Genomic DNA, 20,069 nt, shown 5'->3' on the forward strand with positions numbered 1-20,069 from the left:
TTCTTGATTTATACTGATGACACAGTTGTACTGTGTTTATGTTAGGTTAATATGTAGCCTCACATCGTAAGTGGGTGGCATTGTGAGACAATAGGGGACTTGTAAACATGTGCAACGGCTGTGCACGCATGAACCCAGCCTTTCCTGTCAGCACAGACTCTGGTGTACCTGGTTCTGCATCTTGAACCACCATTTTGTGACTGGCTCCATTCTCCCACAATGCCGCTTCCTTGTAAACCCTTGATCTCTAGCTAATTAAAGAGAGCGCGGCACCCACAAGGCTGTAGTCTGCTCACCCCTACCAGACAACTTAATCCATTGTAAGACCCTGACATAGTCTGTATTATCTTGATAATCAGAAGACCTGCTGGGGCAGATTTTCTGTGTTGCTTAGGGAAGAGACACGTGCACAGGCAAGGCTGGCTCCTGAAGTCACTGTAAACTTTCAATGAATGGCCGGACAGCAACACCCCAATTTAATTTATCACAAGGCGCTGATAAGATGAAGGCACAGTCTTTTCCAATCCACAGCTCTAGTATTATTTCATTCACAAAATAATTAAGGCATTGTCTCCAGCCGATCTAGGGCAATGATAAGCACTGACCCAGGACGGAAGGGTTTTAACTAGCACATTATTTGAGAGCGCTTCGGACCAGCTCTGGGGTAAATACCAGACAGCAAAGTCTACACAGGAATTCCTATTAAATAGAGGGGGGACCCCAAATGAAAGCAGACACAAAGAAAAGGGCACAATATGCTGCTGAGCTGCATTTTACTGCTTCTTTAACCAGTTGTTACCACTTCACAGCCATTACTTTCAACGCCTAAACCCCTGCCTACTCCGTTTCCTTTCCATGCCTTCTCCAATTCCAGAAACACCTCTTGCTTTCAGCAAGATCCCCCACACCCTATTTACCCTCCCTTCCCTTCCATTCCCTTCCCCATCTCCAGTGCAAGACAGAATAGATCTTTGATCCTCTCTTGCTATCTGTTTAGCAAACAAGTGGTAGATCCCTGGTTGCAAAAGGAATTCCCACATCTCACAAGTCATTCATGCATCAATATTCCCCAAGTTGCCAGAGAAAAGGCCTCGGTTTTCACCAAACAGGGCTGGAATGCTTTTAAATTTGTACCAACAGAAAGCCTGGATTCAGACAGCAGGGACAACTTCACACCAACAACCTCTGTCTTGCCCTGAAGGAGCTATTTCTAGAGACCACCTTTGCTGTTCCAGCAGGCAGAGGCATGGTCCTATCTCTGAACAAAACTATAAGCAATATTTCACAATGTATGTTGTGAAAGACCAGGGAGCTGGAGTAGATGGGAGCAAGTAGAGAAAAAAAGTATTTAGTGCTTCCTGCCTTTGGTAAAAAGGCAGATGAGTGAAGGTGGCTGGAGTTCTTAGCGGCCTTAATCCCTATTGTGGAGTTAAAGATGAGGAGGTGATGCTATCCCTTCCAGCCAAGCATAATTAATTGAGTTTATATCAGATACCATCACTCTCACACCTAATCTTCCTACTGCAAAAACCAAAAAGTACTGTCGCACCTTTGAAACTAACCAATTTATTATGGCATAAACTTTCCTACTTCTTCTGACTTAACTTTGGGGGGAAAACAAAAACCTCTGTTTTATCCCTATCTGGTTAATTTTTGTTGCTGGTCCTTCCTTACTTGGAAGTAAATACACCTGTTGCTACTCACAGTGGTACATGGTGCTGTTCAGTGTCTGCTTTGGTCAGTTCCTCCTCTTCAATATCAGACTCCCCACCCGAGCTGCTGTCCGTGACGTCGGAGTCAAACGCCTGCTCGCAGGACCGCAGGTTAGCCATCCCGCTGGCGGTAAACCTCTCCAGTTCTTCTGAGATGGAGTCACTTTTTAGGAAGCTGCTCAGGCCCTCCGAGGTACTCGTCTCGCTGGCAGCTTTCCTCAAGGCAGCTTCTGCCTTGCGGGTCAGCATGAGCTGACTTCTGTGTCTCAGGGAGTCCAAAGCCGGCAGCTTGCTCAGAGTCTTCTCCAAGAAGCCGCCCAGCTGCTGCTGGATGTGCCGCTCCACTTGCTTCGCCTGCACCACCTGCAAGCGCTTCTGCAGCCTGCGAGCCCGGTTCTCAATGTCCGCCTGCCGCCGCAGCAGCACCCTCGTCCTCGTATCTGAATCTAGGGTGCTGAAGGAATTGCTCGGCAAAGAGATCTTCTGCTCTTCTGCTTTGCTGCTCCCCAGATTGGAGCAAGCAGGCACACCAGATAATGGCAACAGCCTGTTCTCTCCACCCGCTTCAAGCCCATGCTGCTGCTCCGGGGAACTGTGGCTCCGCTTATTTGCAGTGCCATTATTGCTAAGGGGAGCGGTATGCTCTGCATCAAGGCTTCTGTGTGGAAGAGTGCAGTTGGTCAAACCAGATTTCAGGTCCCCCAAATCAGACCCCCCAGGGCTACTAGAATCAACATCCTGGAGGGTCGCAGCAGGAGGAACACGCTTCCCACCGTTGAGCGAAGCAGAGTTTTCATGATCGGAGCTGTTGCTCTTAGCCAACTTTTTAGCCAAGCCATTGACGGGTGCTTGCGGCAGAGGAGTTGGGCTACTAGTACTCATGGTTTTTAGGTTTTCCAAGGACAGCTCCAACACAGGTTGCCTCCCCAAGAGGTCGCTAGTTTTCAAGAAGGACTGAGACAACAGAGAGTGAGACTTCAGGACTGTCTGTTTGTTGAAGACCCCTTGCAGCTTCAGAGACTCCTTCGGAGGAACCGAAGTCACATCCGAACAGAGGTAAGACGTCACCAGGGGCTGCAGCTTTCCCAGCTCCTCCTTTGCAGAGTTATTTCGGAAGTCTAGGCTCGAATCCTCAGCTTTCCTCTTGGTGCCGTTGGTGGCGACAAGGATGTTGTTGGCGTTGCCGTTGTTTTCGGCACTGCCAGGAGACAGGGCGGAGGACGGGGGAGCCAGTTTGAACCGGATGTGGTGAGCTTCAGCTGCTGCGTCAGTGAGAGCGGGCGCCATAGTAGCCATTCAGCACAGAGAGACGGGAAGTCCTGCCTCTCCCGTTGCAGAGGCCAGCTCTGCTGTTTCCAACTGCCTCGCCAGAGGGCAGCCTAGAAAGAAGCAGATAAAGAGAGAGGAGGGAAAGTGTTAAAAGCACAGAAATCAGTGCAGCTTCAGCATCAAGTCAATTACTGTGCATAATGCTTTTTTCCCAACCCCTGCAGGTCACACCTCAGGTTCCACTGAAAGGGTATGCAAACCACCATGCGCAGAAGTAGCAAGACCTTATGGTGCGGCAGACACAGTGAGCAAAAGGAACAGCAGTGTGATAAGCAGGAACAAAGAAAGGCACAACCAGCTACTGGATAAATGCAGTAAGAATGGGTAGCCAATAGGCTGGGGAAAATACAAATGGAGAGGCAGACTGTGGAGGAAGGAGAGGGGCAAAATATAGTGTGGCACTCCACACCATGCAGGGAGCCCTGCAACACAGGCAAGACTCAAAGCTGATACTGCTACTACTGGAATATGGTTATAAGCAGAGAGAGAAGGTAAACCCAACCACAAAACCAGTCCAGGGATATGTATTTTTCTTTCACCCAATGAATCAGAACCAACCCCACACCTAAAGCCTTTCAGTTGTCTTGACCCAGAATGAAATCATAGAACACCAAAAGCAGTTGTATTTTGGGGGTGGAGGGCGGAATTTGTTCAGTTATCAGAAGTTCAAGCCAATTCCTTTAAAGGTCTCTTCCCTGGCTGCAAGCAAAGCATCTGTACTGCCCATCTCCTACGTTTAGCTTGATCTAATTACATACTATTATTTATTGATATCCTGCCTTTCCCAGCAAGGAGCTGAAGGCACAATATGCTGTTCTCCCCCTTCTCCCAAGGTGATGACCTAGCCCAAGGTCATATAATGAGCTTTAACAGGTGAGTGAGGGTTTGAACTCAGGTCTCGAGTTAGTCCAACACGCTACCCACCACTGCTTCATTCTTCTTAGATGCTTGCTAAGAAAGAGAGGTTCCAATTAAGCATATGAGTTGTTTTGGAATTTTTGGAAGTCTTGTGTTCCAAAAGTATGAACTTAGTGAAGCTGTTGCTCTTCTCCCCCAGCCAAAATTAGAGTGTCTGGTTAGTTCAGATCATGGCTTGGGATGCCCCTCAGAATCTGAAAATTCCATGAAATGAAACATCACACACACACGGCCTTGCTAGATAAGATCAAGGTCTTCAAATCCAGCATCCTGTTTTCCAGTGGCAAACCAAATGCTGACGAGAGGATCATAGAGTTGGAAGAGACCCTGAGAGTCATCTAGTTCAACCCCAGTAATGCAGGAATATGCAGTTGTCCCATACAGGGATTGAACCTGTAACCTTGGCATTATCAGCACCATGCTCTAACCAACTGAGCTATCCAGCATGAGGAGGACAGCCATTCCATTTTGTCCCAATTATCTCATATCAGAGGTTGACTCCCACTGAAAGAGAAGGTTCAATTTAATTATTAGGGCCTTTGATAAGACTTGATCTGCTATGAAACAGAACCTACTATCAATCAATATAATTAAGTGTCCTCAAGTTCTAGTATTGATCAACCATTTTTAATCCAAACTGCTTTTACCAATCTATCTATAATTCTATAAATCTCTATCACTGCCTTTCTGAGGAGGAGAGGCTGAAGAGTTATTAGGGATTTTCATTAAGGGGGAGGAAAGCAAAAAGTGGTATGACAGAAAACTAAAGAGAACCTGTGGCTCTCCAGATGTTGGACCATAATTACCATCATTCCTGATTACTGGCCATATGTCTAGGGGCTGATGGCAGTTGCAATGTAGTCCAATTTCGGGAGGACCAGTTTCCCCAACCCTGCTCATCAAAGTTCCTTTAGTGCATCCCTCCCTTTTGATAACGAAGCCCTAAAAACTCTTTAACCTTTCTTCACAGGAAAGTGCTCCAAGCCCTTGATCATTTTAATTGCCTCCCTCTCCCTTTTTCAGCTCTTTGTTTAGATGGGATGAAAGTACTATGCACAGTATTCTAAAGATAGTTCTGCCAGAGATTTAAATAATGGCATTATACTTGGTTCTTCTCTATTGGGAGACACAAAGCAGGTTTTAAAGTTGCTTGTTCCGTTTCTGTTATGCAAGTGGGTGTAGAAAAGAGCGGCATCAATCCTGCTTTCGTTGCAAACAGTTAGATAACACAGGTGGCCCCAGATCCACATTTCTTTTTAGGTATGTCAAGATGCAACCAACCAGCTCAGCAACATTCAAGATGAGCATCACAACAGCAACGTGTGCAAAAGGTTGCTTCCATACACTTACTAGATCAGGGGTCAACGTTTAGGACTTACTTTGTTCTCTCAAGTGGACAATTGTAGACTGACAAGATATAGCACACCTCATGGAAACAGCACGTTGGGGGGAAATGTTTTATTTATCATTACATTCATTCATCTGCTTGGGAGGTTAACTTTACTTAAAACAACAATTTGCGCCACTTTTATATTTGTTTCACAAACACTCCCAGTATACATTTTTCAGGTAATCCGTTATGAAACTGGAATGGAAAAAGGCCCTGCGTACAAACTTTTATAGAAGGCCCATCATGGCTTAGCAGCAACGCCAAATCTTTTCTATTATTGTTGGAATAATTGATGAAGTGGGGAAGGACGTCATTCTCAGTACCAAGTCAGACTGAAATGCAGTCCATTCTAGACACCCCTTGTTCCTTGGGAGCTACAACAAGGCCTACAATTTGCAGTAGGGCCTGCGGATCTAACAGCTGATTACAGAGATGCCTGGCATAAGCACCTCTCCTGGAAAACAACATGAGCACCAGCCTGGTTCTTGTAGCACGCACTTTCATTCAACCAATCTTCACCCTAAATTAAAGCACATCTCAAACTTTTTATACACCTGCAACAAAAACCACTTGCTATCACCAAAGACTCCTCATCAACAACTGAAATACTTGCAAATACTAAGTCATAGGGACAGGGGGAGGTTCATTAGGATTACAATTTACTAGATCATTAAACATTGTATGCGTGCTTGTTTCAACAGGCTAACACAGTCAATAAAGGACAGGCATTCTATTTACTTTAAAAGCTTACATCCTTGTCTTCTTTCCAGAACGGAACTCAAGGTGGGTAACAAAGCGGAAAATTCCATGCTGTATTTAAAAATCTACCTTACACCCTATTCCTTGCAACCATCATAAAACCACAATATTTTATAAACTAACAACAGGAGTCAAAACAGGAACAAGATTGAAAAATAAACCGTGGGGAGGAATTTCAACCAAAAGCCTTTTTGAATAGCCATGTTTTTGGCAACCTCCTAAAAACAAAGAGTGCATTGCGATCTGACAGATTGCATCAGGCATAGGGCATTCCACAGGGCAGGTGCCACTATGGAGAAAGCCCCACATCTCACAAACATAAGGATAGTAAAGCAAAATGCAAGGCCAATGTGGGTGGGATTGAGGGGATGACAGTGTGTGTATGTAAAAATCAGAAACTAAGTTTGTTGGAACAGGACCTGAGACTAGGATTCAAATCCCCACTTGGCCATGATGCTCACTGGGTGACCTTGGGCCCCTCACTGCCTCTCAACCTAACCTAACAGTGTTATCAGAGATAAGGGGAAAGCATGTTTGCTACTCTGAGCTCCTTGGAGAAAAAGGTTGGATATAAAGATAATAATAATAATAAAAAGATTATGAATAAAAGTTAAATTTTGATCTCTTAATAATGGCATGGTGTTATATTAATTCTGAGGCTATAAAATGCTTCCTTAAGAAATTAAATCACAAGTGTGTTAAATGCCTGCTTGTTTAGCAATGGCACAAAAAATGAAATCTACCATCATGCCTGTAGTTGGGTACTGGGCTTACAAAATTTGGGATTTATTACTAATAGATGAATTAAAGCAACAAGTAAGGACTCAACATGAGAGAGAGAAATCTATTTTTTATGACTGAGGCACTGGTATTCAAATGTTAGGTAATTCAACTGAAACAATTATATGCTGCATTTTTTAAACGAAATAATAACATGTAAACATCTGTGTGCATACAAAATGCCTCTGAAGAGTCACTTTCTGCTGTTATACAAATACAAATTGTGCAGTCATAGGGTGTGGGTGGGTGTAAGCAAGTCCCACTGGGACTTACTCCCAGGTAAATAGATATATAGGACTGCACCCAATATATGGACATCTGTACCGAAGAAACAACGTGCTTAACTGTGGCAAGCTGAGCTGAAATCGAAGGCTGAACATTTAGATATTTCAACACTTTTAAACATCTGCTTTTTCGGGGGGGAGGAGGAGCTAGGCAGGCAGCAATTTCATCTGACAGCAATATTTCCCTTCTTCAACACAAGAGGAATTACTGAATGAGAATAATGAGGGTCAAATCCCTCACGAGGGTCATATCCGTCAATAATACTTGCGTTACATTACAGTGTGTATGTCTGTACTCTCAAGGAAATGTAGTATTAAGAGCTTGCGCATTCATCCTGGTCTATATCTGATTCCAAAAATGTTTATTGACACCAAAATATGCATTTATCCTGTCGCTTGTATTAAACATGCACATTTTTTTGTATACCAGTATGAATTCCAGCAAGTGGTGTCCGGGGGGGGGGCTGTATTTCGTTTTGGAGATGGTTAGTTGTTTAATTTGCATTATCCATTCACTAGCAAGATAAGTGTAGCATGTTCAGTTGCAGAAACAGGGGTGGCAAACTTGGTGCCTATCTGTTGTTCCAATACCCACAGTCAGAATGGCCAATGGCCGGGGATTATCGGAGCTGCAACCCAGCATTTGGGCAGGAGTTGGGTGGGGAAGAACAGCTAGTTCCCCAATCAAGGGCAGAATCATTCGTTGTTCAAGCCAAGGCAACATATTACTTTTACTTCCTCCTGCCCACACTTCCCTCCTTCCAGAGTTCAACCTCCTCTCTTTTTTTCTCTGCAGCCTCCTCGGGCAACATTACCTGCTCTGGGGATTGTAAGTCATCACTTTAATCTTGCAACGAATTGCCTTACTGAGATCTCTTCCTGGATGACTCATCAAAAGTTCAAACTCTAATATGGCTTGTCACTCTCTCCTTTGTGGGGGTGGGGTGGAGGGACACCTGATGCCAAAATCTGCCTGTTCCAAGGAAACTTCATAGAAGTAGGGCAGGCATAGGCAAACTCAGCCCTCCAGATGTTTTGAGACTACAATTCCCATCATCCCTGACCACTGGTCCTATTAGCTAGGGATGATGGGAGTTGTAGTCCCAAAACATCTGGAGGGCAGAGTTTGCCTATGCCTGCAATAGGGTGTGCAGGGAGAGCCAGTATGATGTCCTGCAGTTGTTGAAGGACTATACAACTACCACCATCCCTGCTATCCAGCACCACATTTGCCACCCCTAGCACAGTGGATCAAGGATACCTAGACTCAAATCCCCACCTCTGCCATGAAGCTGAAGTTTAGGCCAAGCTCTCTGAACTCAAACAATGTTGTCAGGATAAAATTGGGGTGGCCATGAAGCCACTCCTGTGCTCCTCGGAAGCAGTGTTCAAAATTAGCCAGGCGCAAGGCACACAACTGAACGACTGAACAACAACAAGTGGCCACTTGCAACCAAGTCAAGATACCTGGGTGCCAGGATGGCGCCTGACATCTCCACCATGTGGTGGGGAATGCCTGGGGATCATTGGACCTTGACTGTTTTCACACACTAATACCCCCATCCCATAGAATCTGCACAATAAGAATGAATTTCAGGAACCAAAATGCTTTTTTCCCCTGTGCAGCCTGAGCATTAAGAAAAAGAGGTAGGAATCGGCCAATATATATGTGGACTGTCCCTGGATCAAGTGACTTTTCTTATTTAAGTTCTCAAAGCTCTTAACCTAGCTCAAGGTTGTCACCTGAACTAGCCGGATGTTTAACGGAGAATCAATAACTGTCAATCAATCCTTTGAAAAACAAGACTTTGCCCCAAAATGGCAACTAGGCATTCCGTTTTGGCAATTGCAACCTTGGTTTAAGGAGCTATTTGGCACCTAGCTTACATACAGGGTGGATTTGATTTAAATCAAATTGATTTAAATCACTAGTCAGTAAGACTTGATTTACAGTAAATTACTAGTCAGTCAGTAAGGGACCCAGGTGGCGCTGTGGGTTAAACCACAGAGTCTAGGGCTTGCTGATCAGAAGGTCGGCAGTTCGAATCCCTGCCACGGGGTGAGCTCCCGTTGCTCGGTCCCTGCTCCTGCCCACCTACCCTGTTTCTCCTAAAATAAGACATAGCCATAAAATAAGACATAGCAGGATTTCTATGCATTTGCAAAATATAAGCCGTTCCCCAAAAATAAGCCATACCCCGAAAATAAGCCATAGTGACGTGGTACCTCCCATTAAAACAGCCTGGAGAGGCGTGGCTATGCAGCGTACCAATGCGACCCGGTTAAAATAAGACATCCCCTGAAAATAAGCCATACTGTGTTTTGTTGAGCGAAAAAAAATATAAGACGGTGTCTTGTTTTAGGAGAAACACGGTAGCAGTTCGAAAGCATGTCAAAGTGCAAGTACATAAATAGGGACCGCTCCAGCGGGAAGGTAAACGGTGTTTCCGTGCGCTGCTTTGGTTCGCCAGAAGCGGCTTTGTCATGCTGGCCACATGACCCGGAAGCTGTCTGCAGACAAACACCGGCTCCCTCGGCCTATAGAGCGAGATGAGCACTGCAACTCCAGAGTCGGACATGACTGGACCTGATGGTCAGGGGTCCCTTTACCTTATTTAAATCATTTTTTTACAGAAAGACTCATTCTTGCTGGTATAATCTTAATATTTACAACCAGATGGTTTCATTTTTGGAATAATAAATTTTCAGAGTAGTTTTTAAAGTTTTATAAAAAATTACTGATTTAGTTATACTATTAGAAATACACAGGTGGATAATTATGAAATTACCGTGAGGTTTAATAAGTTAACTGTTTATATTTGGACAACTTTTCTGCTGTACTTAATAACAATTTAAACAATTTATTTAACTAAAACAATAACATTATAGCATATGTAACCATGTTTGTTAACTGATGTGGTTAAACAATTTTTAAAAAGAAAAAAACTTGAGTTTTAGCACACATTCAAAACTTAAAACAAATCCTTATTTCCTGATGAATGGCCTTTGGACTATAATGTAACTTAAATAGAAAACTATCTTTAGGAAGATTTTCCTCCCAAAGCATTTTATTTTAAAAATACTATTTAAATTTTGTAAAAATCCAATTTTTAATTATTATTTTTAAAAATCGTTGATTTTTATCCACCCTGCTTACATATCTGAGTTTCTAACACTGCTCAGAAGAAATCAGGAATAAAAGTGTCCCCGCATTCACACATTCAGTTTCACCAAAGCGGAACTAGAGTCCCCTCCCTAGTGGTGTTTACACAGACTGCCCTGCTTTCAATATAGATCAATTAATTCAGGTCAGCCCCGACAAAAGTTTTCATGCCTATAAGCATGCCTACCCTACTTTTTGCCAGCCAGGCAGCACAAGATCACTTCCGAGTATTCAGCTGCAGGAAGAGGGGGAAGGAGAGGTAAAAAAACCAAAACCCCGCACAATACAGAGCTAGAATGCTTCCAAAGAAAATGGCAGAGTGCAAACTACGCAAAAAAAAACCCACCAACTTATTTATCTTGTGTGATTAGGAATACAGTGGTACCCCTGGTTACGTACGCGATCCGTTCTAGGTCGCGGTACGGAACGCACAAAAAAGCAACAACCCCGGAAGCGTGATTTGAGCGCTTCTGCGCATTTGGGGGTTGTGCACAAATCGCGCGCTCCGGAAACACTTCCAGGTTGCGGGCGTTCGCAACTCGAACGTCCTCAACACGGGGTGTGCGTAACCCAGGGTACCACTGTACTTAATTTATAATTTTAAACGTACACCAAAACCAAGTGCTTAACACCTTTTGTAACAGGGTATATGCTGCAGAAGTACTGCTCAGGACTTCAAAGCAGAGGTTTTAAACGAACAGCTGGTGCCATTACAGTAGCCAGAAAGAAGACCGCCACCCTGATCCAGAGATGCCAAAGGAATGAAGCTTGCACTTCAAAACATTGGAATGACACAAACAGGCAAAAGCAATATGTGGAAATTGTCTGATGAATTCGTTCTGGAGACACAAAAGATGCCTTGTATGCAACCCTCCATCCTTATGGTTTAGTATCATTGACACTGGCTGGCACTGCCCTCTCCTGTGTTTCAAACAATTCTTCCTCCACCCTACCTGAAGATTGTAGCAGCTGATGGGAGAACTTTTGCATGTAAAGCTGAGCTACAGCCCTCCAACCCCACCCCACCCCAATTAAAGGAATGGCTCCTCTTTCACCTGGTACACAAAACAGTGTGTGAAGCGAACTCAAGACTTTTTGCACACAAAGCAAGACTGGTGCCTCAAGACCAGCAAGCCGGCCACAATTGGCATTTATGCTTTCTGAGTGCCCAAACTGATTAATGCGGGAATGATCTCAAGAAACTTATGACTCCCTGTAAAGTAGGTGAGGTGTAGGCTAGCTACTATCCTTATATTGAAGATGGGGAGTAGCAGAGTAGCAGGTTGCTTAAGACTACCTAGTGCAGGGACGTCCAACCAGTAGATCACGATCTACCAGTAGATCCCTGGCTGATCCTGGTAGATCACGGGATCCTTATCATGTACAAAAAGTTACAGGGGAAAAGCTAAAAAACTCTGTGCAATCCTCCCCCATGCGCGCTTCTCCTCCCTCCAATGACAATGGGTAGATCACTGCCAGATTTTTTATACTGGGAGAAGATCACAGTGTCTTGGGAGTTGGACATGCCTGACCTAGTGAACTGAAGGATATATTTGAACCAGGAATTTCCTAGCTCATACTGTAAGCCATAACAGTACACGAGATCTGAAGCTTTCCAGTTGCTCTGTACCACTTTCAGGAGGAATGTGCAAGATGCTTTCAACAGCCAAAAAAGGATCCCAAGAGATCAAGGATAAATTAGGCAAAGAATTCACCCAGCATTCTGACACTTGTCAAAAAATGCAAGCCTTCTTAGCGAACACCAAGACTCAAGAGACAAAGGCCTGGTTCGCATGTCACAACTGTATTTAAAAACAGACTATGGTTGAATGCAACTATGTTGTGTGCTGTTGCATGCCCCATTACCAGAAATCAAGCCAGTGTGGCATGCTGCAACATCTGAACCCCAACTCATTGATTGTTTGTCTCCAAACAAACCACAAGCAGTAGCCAAGTTTCGCTGTTGGGATTACTATTTGTGATTTGTTTAGAGAGAAACAAACCATGGAGTCTGGGTTCAGACAGCAAGCAACAGCAGCAACAGAGGAGCAACTAAGTGGGCTCTTTTAAGCAGTGTGCTGGTTCACATTAAACCAGTTTGTTTCTAATGTGAAATGCAAATTGAGCTAACTAACATTAATACTGGGTGGATGTGCTATTTTCACTTTGAATTTTATTCATGTGCTACCTTCAGCATCAAGCCCTCTGCTTCAGTAGCATCAGTGCATACAGTTATACAGTGGTACCTCTGGTTACGTACTTAATTCATTCCAGAGGTCCGTTCTTAACCTGAAACTGTTCTTAACCTGAAGCACCACTTTAGCTAATGGGGCCTCCCGCTGCAAAGTTCTTAACCTGAAGCGTTATTTCTGGGTTAGTGGAGTATGTAACCTGAAGCATATGTAACCCGAGGTACCACTGTACTGCAATTATACTCTCATCCCCATTTCCTACCACCACATAGCTAAACCTTACCCATAACAGTGCATTTGAAAGCACACTCTACTCCATCGCCAGCACAGAAGCAGCAAGTCCAAATCCTAAAACTGTCCACATTATAATTTTTCACTATGGCCCTCCTAGGATACAGAGAGTGCTTGCTGGATGCTCCCGTCATAAATATATACCTGATATACAGATGGAGAATCATGAACTCCACTGCAGCAATGTCAGTTTCAGCCAGATAACCCACACCATATTGCTGCTGGAGCAAAAAGTGATTTTATTAATTATAAAACTTATATTTCAGTCTTCAAATACATTTTCCCCAAGAGAGCTTAGATACAATTCATTAAAAATATAATCCATTAACAACAACAACAACAGACAATCCATTTTTAAACAACAACTCTAAAACCATGTAAATGGCATAAAATATATTCCAAAGGAAGCAAAGCTATTAGAAAAGCCTCAGAAAATACAAAGTTTTCTTCCCGACACCAAATAATATCAAAACAGACATTGGAGGTCCTTCCACACAGCTGGACCTCCCTGAGGCAGTGTTAGAAACTCAGATATATAATCTGATAGCCAAATGGCACCTGAAACCTGGGCTGTGGTCACCACAATGGAATGTCTAGGCGTCGTTCCCCCACCGCCACGGGATTTATCATTATTATTCATTCCATTTCTATACTGCTTTTTGTTTCAAATAACAAATCTCATAGCAGTTTGCAACACATTAAAACATCAAATAAAACAATCCAGAATAAAACTAAGCTTTAATGAAAATGTTTCACCTCCTTCTCCAAGTGACATTTTGTTTTCCCCAGTTGCCAGCCTGGCATCCAGAGATCTCCATGTGGTCACAATTGGACCTTTTCCAGTTGCAAAACGTGCCTGGCTAATTTCTAACACTGCCCTGGGGAATTCATACCACTGCCTCTGAGCAGGTACTTGTTGCCACCCACCTCACTTCAGATGCTAGGGTCACCCAAGAGGAAGGCCTCCACAAATTTAAAAATCCAGGCAGGCTTCTATATGGAGGCAGGTGATCCTTCAGGCATTTCAATCCCAGAGTTTTGGAAAGAGGCACCAGCAACTTGTTTTGGTGCCCAGCAATGTTATGTTCCCATTGCTTGGTCCCAGTTTGCAGCATAACAGCTGCAAGATATACTGCAGCTTCCAGACAGTTTCCAAAGGCAACTCCACGCGCAACAGATTGCAGTAATCTAACCTGCAGAGTGTCAGAGCATAGGTTACTCTCACCTGGCTGCCCCTGTCCATAAAGGATTACCAGCATCAACCAAAAGACACTCAATGCCAGAGAGGTCACATAGGCCTGCAGGGACAAAGCTAGATCAATGAGCGCTCCCTAAATTTTAAACCTGATTTCTCCAGGGAACAATACAACCATGTCCAAATCAGCCAAATAACTACTGACACAAATGGTGCACCTACCAGCAGTAACCCTGTCTTGTCAGGATGGAGTTGCAGTTTATTGGCCCTCATTCAGCTGATGATTAAGCCCAGCCACCGTTCGGCACTTCTACTGCGTCACCTGAATCCAATGTAAAGGACTGAGAAAGAGACCTGGGTGTCAACAGCACACTGACATGGATGACTTCATGTAAATATCCGCAGCATAAATGCCAGGGAACTGAGAAACAACACACCCAGCACCAACGTCTGGGATAAACTATCCAGACAGGGGACAAAACCACTGCAATGCAGTGAACCTCAATCCTTAAACCAGATGAATACAATCACAGTTGTGAAAGCCAAAGAGATGTCCAAGAAAAATCAACAGGGCATCACTTCCCTAATCCCTCTCTCAGCATAGATAACTCACACTGTAAACAAGGCAGTTTCTGTGCTAAACCAGACCTGAAACTAGACTGAAACAGATCCAGATAATCAGCCGCAGATAGGCAACCCCAGTTAATAACCATCACCCTGATCTAAGGAGGGCCTTTTCCAGAAACCACATCCTTTAGGACATCTGGGGCTGCCCCTCTCACATATTACAATACAAAATGCAGCAAGAGACTAGCAGTTTACACAAGCAATGCATGACAAATTGCTACATTTCCATTATTATTTTTTATTATTAATTGAATTTATATACCGCCCTACACCCGGGAGGTCTCAAGATGGTTCACAGAATAAAATCAAAAAATTAAACCACAAAATACATAATCAAAACAACAACCCAATACTCCCCCCCCCAGCCCAAAAAGACGTTTTAATAGGATGTCAATCAAGGCCTGGTTAAAAAGGAACATGAAGGCGCCAGGCAAACTTCCCTGGGGAGAGCATTCCACAGACAGGGAGCCACATTCTCATGTTGCCACCCTCTGGACCTCTCAAGGAGACGGCACAAAAAAGGGCCTCAGAAGATGATCTCAGGGTCCGGGTAGGTTCATATGGAAAGAGGTGGTCATTGAGGTATTGTGGCCCTGAGCTGTTTAAGGCTTCATAGGTCAAAACCAGCACTGTGAATTGGTAGCCAATGTGGTCGGACGAGGATCGGTGTAATATGCTCAAACCATCTTGCTCCAGTGAGCAACCTGGCCGCTGAATTCTGCACTAACTGAAGTTTCCGAACCATCTTCAGAGGCAGCCCTATGTATAACGCATTGCAGAAGTATAACCTTGAGGTTACCAGAGCATAGACAACGGTAGTTAGGCTATCCCTGTTCAAATAGGAGCATAGCTGCAAGACCAGCCACAGCTGATGGAAGACACTCCAGGCCACTGAGGCCACCTGAGCTTTGAGCAACTGCAAAGGATTCAGGAGTACGGACCTACTCCTTCAGGAAGTGTAACCCCATCAAGAGCAGATCTCCCACCCATCCAGCCTAGGGAACCACCCACTAACAGTGCCTCAGTCTTATCTGGATTGGGTTTGTTTGTTGGTTTTCATCCAGTCCTTTATCGAGGCAAACGTTTATCAACCTTTTGTCAGATTTCTACAGTGAAGGCAATTCCAGTTGTAGTTCCAGCCACAAACCTGTTCTCACCCCTTCACCACAAAAGAGCATTAGCTATGTAAAAGAGACAATGGCCCTGATCCTGCAAACCCCATTCACAGGCTTTATGAATTCATATCTGCTATACTGAGTGTGCAAGATCCTATCACATAGGAGACAGCAGACCATTAAGAATTTGCATGGGCTGCTGCAAGGATGAAACCTTCTACTCCTCCCATTATTCAGACATATGAACACAATCCTAAACACCTTTAGTATTTGAATTACAGCAAAATAACTGTGTTTAATTGGAAAAGTGAAGCCTCTTGACTTTCATTCTTGAACTGAAACTGCTACAGGCCAAGAGCACATAGCTTCTTGGATTTTCCATCCTCAAAAGTTTTTTTAAAAAAAATACTGCATTTGTATATTCAGTTCAATGCATTACTCTTTTCCAGAAGACTCAAGTTAAGAGTTATATGTGGATAAATGTACATGCTGATACTTACAAAATTAGCACATCAAAAACGGCAATCAGAGAGTGACCACAACTGTTCCAATTAAGAAACTGCTTAGCAACATTGGAAGGACAAGTATGGATAAATGCATGGTTGAATAGTGGGAAAATGTCTAATAACACTCCCTAGCCACTCAGAATCATTTAAACAGGTGTTACCAACTTCCAAAGAATATAAGAGGGTATATCTCAAAATTATATACCTAAATGAGAAAGATAACTAGGAAAATAATAACCTAAGAATAGCTATGGGTATGTGAAAAGTCTGATAAATGTTTCAAGAAGACAGTCTTAAAGTTACAATTCAAGTGGTATTTGAGCCACTTCATTTGAAACGTATATTCAAGGAGAATTACTTATTTAGCAAGATTTATACATATCTTGTGGAGGGACGCGGGTGGCGTTGTGGGTTAAACCACAGAGCCTAGGGCTTGCTGATCAGAAGGTCGGCGGTTCGAATCTCCGCGACGGGGTGAGCTCCCGTTGCTCGGTCCCAGCTCCTGCCCACCTAGCAGTTTGAAAGCACGTCAAAGTGCAAGTAGATAAATAGGTACCGCTCCGGCGGGAAGGTAAACGGCATTTCCATGCGCTGCTCTGGTTCACCAGAAGCGGCTTAGTTATGCTGGCCACATGACCCAGAAGCTGTACGCCAGGTCCCTTGGCCAGTAACACGAGATGAACGCTGCAACCCCAGAGTCGGACACGACTGGATCTAATGGTCAGGGGTACCTTTACCTTTATACATAACTTGTTTTTAAAAATCTAAGATGTTTACATAACATTGCATAAAATATTTGTTTTTAAAACAGCAATAAAAGCAGAATTCAAAATATGGATAAAACCAAGAGTTTTAAAAACTGGTATATATGCGAAAATTGCATGTCTAGGTAGAACTGCCTAAACAAGGTGCCACTGAATATAATACACCAGTCTTAACTGTGTTCTTTATCTTAATTTGAAATTATTTTGGTTGAGAGCTTTCCCATTAAAAAATAATGAATCGTAGAATTGTAGAATTGTAGAGTTGTAAGGGACCCTTAGGGTCATCTAGTCCAACCACCTGCAACGCAGGAATCGCAACTAAAGCATCCATGACAGATGGCCATCCAACCCCTGCTTAAAAACCTCAAAGGAAGGAGAGTTCACCACCTCTCATGAGAGTCTATTCCACTGTCAAACAGATCTTCCTGGCAGAAGCTTATTCCTGATGTTTGGTCGTAATCTCTTTTCTTGTAACTTAAATCTCTCTTACCCTCCAGAGCAGGAAAAAACAAACTTGCTCCATCATCCATGTGACAGCCCTGTAGATACCGTATTTGAAGATAGCTATCATATCTCCTCTTAGTCTCCTCATTTACAGGCGAATCATACCCAATTCCCTCAACCATTCCCCATAAGGCTTGGTTTCCAGACCCTTGATCAACTTGGCCACACTCCTCTGCACATTTTCCAGCTTGTCAATATCCCACTTAAATTGTGGTGCCCAGAAATGACATTGATCCCTACTGAAATTCATTCCGTTAGTTTAGTCCCAGTTCTCCAATTTGTTACTGTCATCTTGAATCCCAATTCTGTCTTCAGCAGCATTGGCTACCCCTCTCAGTTCAGTGCCATCTGCAAATTTGATTGGTACCCCCCCCCAATACCTCATCCAACTTGTTTATAAATACTATGAACAACAAATTGTTTATAAAGACTATGAACAAGGGGCCCAGGACAGAACCCAGTGGCTCCCCACTTGTCACTTTTTTCTAGGATGACAAGGAACCGTTAGTGAACTCTTCAGGTTCAGTCAGTCGACTAGCTACAAATCCACCTATCAGTTTACCATGTCCAGTTCTTATTTTACTAGCTTCTCTGCAATATCATTATGAGGGACTTTGTCAAAAGCCTTACTGAAATCAAGATACAGTACATCCATTTCCCCTTATCCACCAAGCTTGCTAACTCTTATTTAAAAAATACCGGTAATTGAAGACTAAAGATTGCTGTGGCACCTTTAAAAAAACACCAGACCTTTCCTACCTGGATTCAGGGCCGGATTTAGGTTTGGTGAGGCCCTAAGGTACTGAAGGTAACGGGGCCCTTTATATGCCCAGCGGTCCTTTGTCAACAACAAATTGACATTGTTTTTTGTTTTGGTAATTTATGGACCTAATAGGTATCTAAAGCCATTTGCACATAACAAAATATGTATTTTATCAAAGTAATTGTTGAACTGAAATACAATAAAGAAGTAAGTTAATAGTGAAATACTTTTTAAAAAATTGGGACCCCCAAGAGAGTGGGACCCTAAGCTATAGCTTGTTTAGCTTATACGTAAATCCGGCACTGCCTGGATTTCAGAATACTGTATGAAGGTACCAGTTCAGACACCAGGTAGGGGCATGCCATTTCTGGTCTCTTTTGCATAAAAAGAAGCTAATGCAGCAGAGTGTGGGGTTGAGCTAGGACCCATTCATCCCAGTATGTCGGGTTCTACTTTCAGATAGATTTCTATCTAGAGCATTCAAAAATGGTGTGTAGTGTGCACACCCTTCCTTACAGCAGTGCAATCTATTCAACAGCACACGTAGACAAGTTGGAAGCCAAAACTGAGGCCCTCCTCACTTGCCCTCACCCAAGAACAGCTAGGTTGTTCATTACCAATTGTGCTCATTATCACATTACCAATTGAACTCTGTGAGGCCTCATCACTCCAGGTGTTTAGGATGAAAACCCACTTGTTTTTGTCTGCTTTCTGAGTAATTTTATTCTTCTGCAGATGTGTTTGGTTAGTTACGTATCTTGATTTATTTCTTCTGCTAAATGTTTGTCTTCATTAATGGTTTTATGGATGTAGTTGCCTTTTACTATGTTTTGTTTGTAAACTAAACTTGTTGTTACCCTTAAAGGCGACCTAGAAGCATTTTGTAAAAAATAAAATAAGAGCATGAGCTACAATATTTTTGTAATTCTTCATTCCAAGTAAGATTCATTCTACTGAAGGACAGCTCTGTGTGACATCTATTTGGGACATTAAGACTGATGGGATCCTGGATCAATTATTTTTATTTACAATGCTTATCCTCTCTCAAGTGAGGCCTACACAATTCCTTCCTTATCGGTGCTCAGGAGGCAAGTGAAGATGTCTCCTTTATGTGACATTTGGACTGTGAGCTGAATTTTATCTCTGCATTTTGCTGTTGGGGGACATTTGATTTTATACATTTGATTTTGACTGAATGGCACACCACCTTTGAGCAGATGGAAAGGCAGGTGATACGTTTAAAAACAAAGCATATATTGTATTTACAAGCCAATTCTCCCAAACAAGGCAACATGCAAGTAATAACAGATTCCCACTTAGCCAGCAACCTCGCCATGGACTATTCACTATCTCCCGGTCTAACCTGCCTCTCACAGTTGTGGGGATAAAATGAAGAGATGGATGCAGAGACAGGAGAATCATATACACCATGGATAGGCAAACTAAGGCCCGGGGGCTGGATGCAGCCCAATTGCCTTCTCAATCCAGCCCACGGACGGTCCGGGAATCAGCATGTTTTTACATGAGTAGACTGTGTCCTTTTATTTAAAATGCAACTCTGGGTTATTTGTGGGCCCTGCCTGGTGTTTCTACATGAGTAGAATGTGTGCTTTTATTTAAAATGCATCTCTGGATTATTTGTGGGACATAGGAATTCGTTCATTCCCCCCCCCCAATAAATATAGTCCGGCCCCCCGAGAAGGTCTGAGGGACAGTGGACCGGCCCCCTGCTGAAAGTTTGCTGACCCCTGATATACACAGTAAGTAATTGTTAATT

At 43.4% G+C, this 20,069-nt stretch overlaps 1 protein-coding gene across 4 annotated transcripts in view; it reads right to left on the reverse strand.

Moving 5' to 3' along the window:
• KANSL1 (KAT8 regulatory NSL complex subunit 1) overlaps window positions 1–20,069 on the reverse strand; it is a 145,254-nt gene that overhangs the window by 105,043 nt on the left and 20,142 nt on the right. For all 4 annotated transcript variants that reach the window (XM_033169854.1, XM_033169855.1, XM_033169856.1 and 1 more), the window contains exon 2: window positions 1,705–3,091. In XM_033169854.1, the coding sequence (XP_033025745.1) occupies window positions 1,705–3,008 (1,304 nt within the window). In that variant the 5' untranslated portion in view covers window positions 3,009–3,091. The remainder of the gene's footprint in view (window positions 1–1,704; window positions 3,092–20,069) is intronic.

The sequence above is a fragment of the Lacerta agilis genome, chromosome 14, assembly GCF_009819535.1.
Source record: "Lacerta agilis isolate rLacAgi1 chromosome 14, rLacAgi1.pri, whole genome shotgun sequence".
In the NCBI taxonomy this organism is placed as follows: domain Eukaryota; kingdom Metazoa; phylum Chordata; class Lepidosauria; order Squamata; family Lacertidae; genus Lacerta; species Lacerta agilis.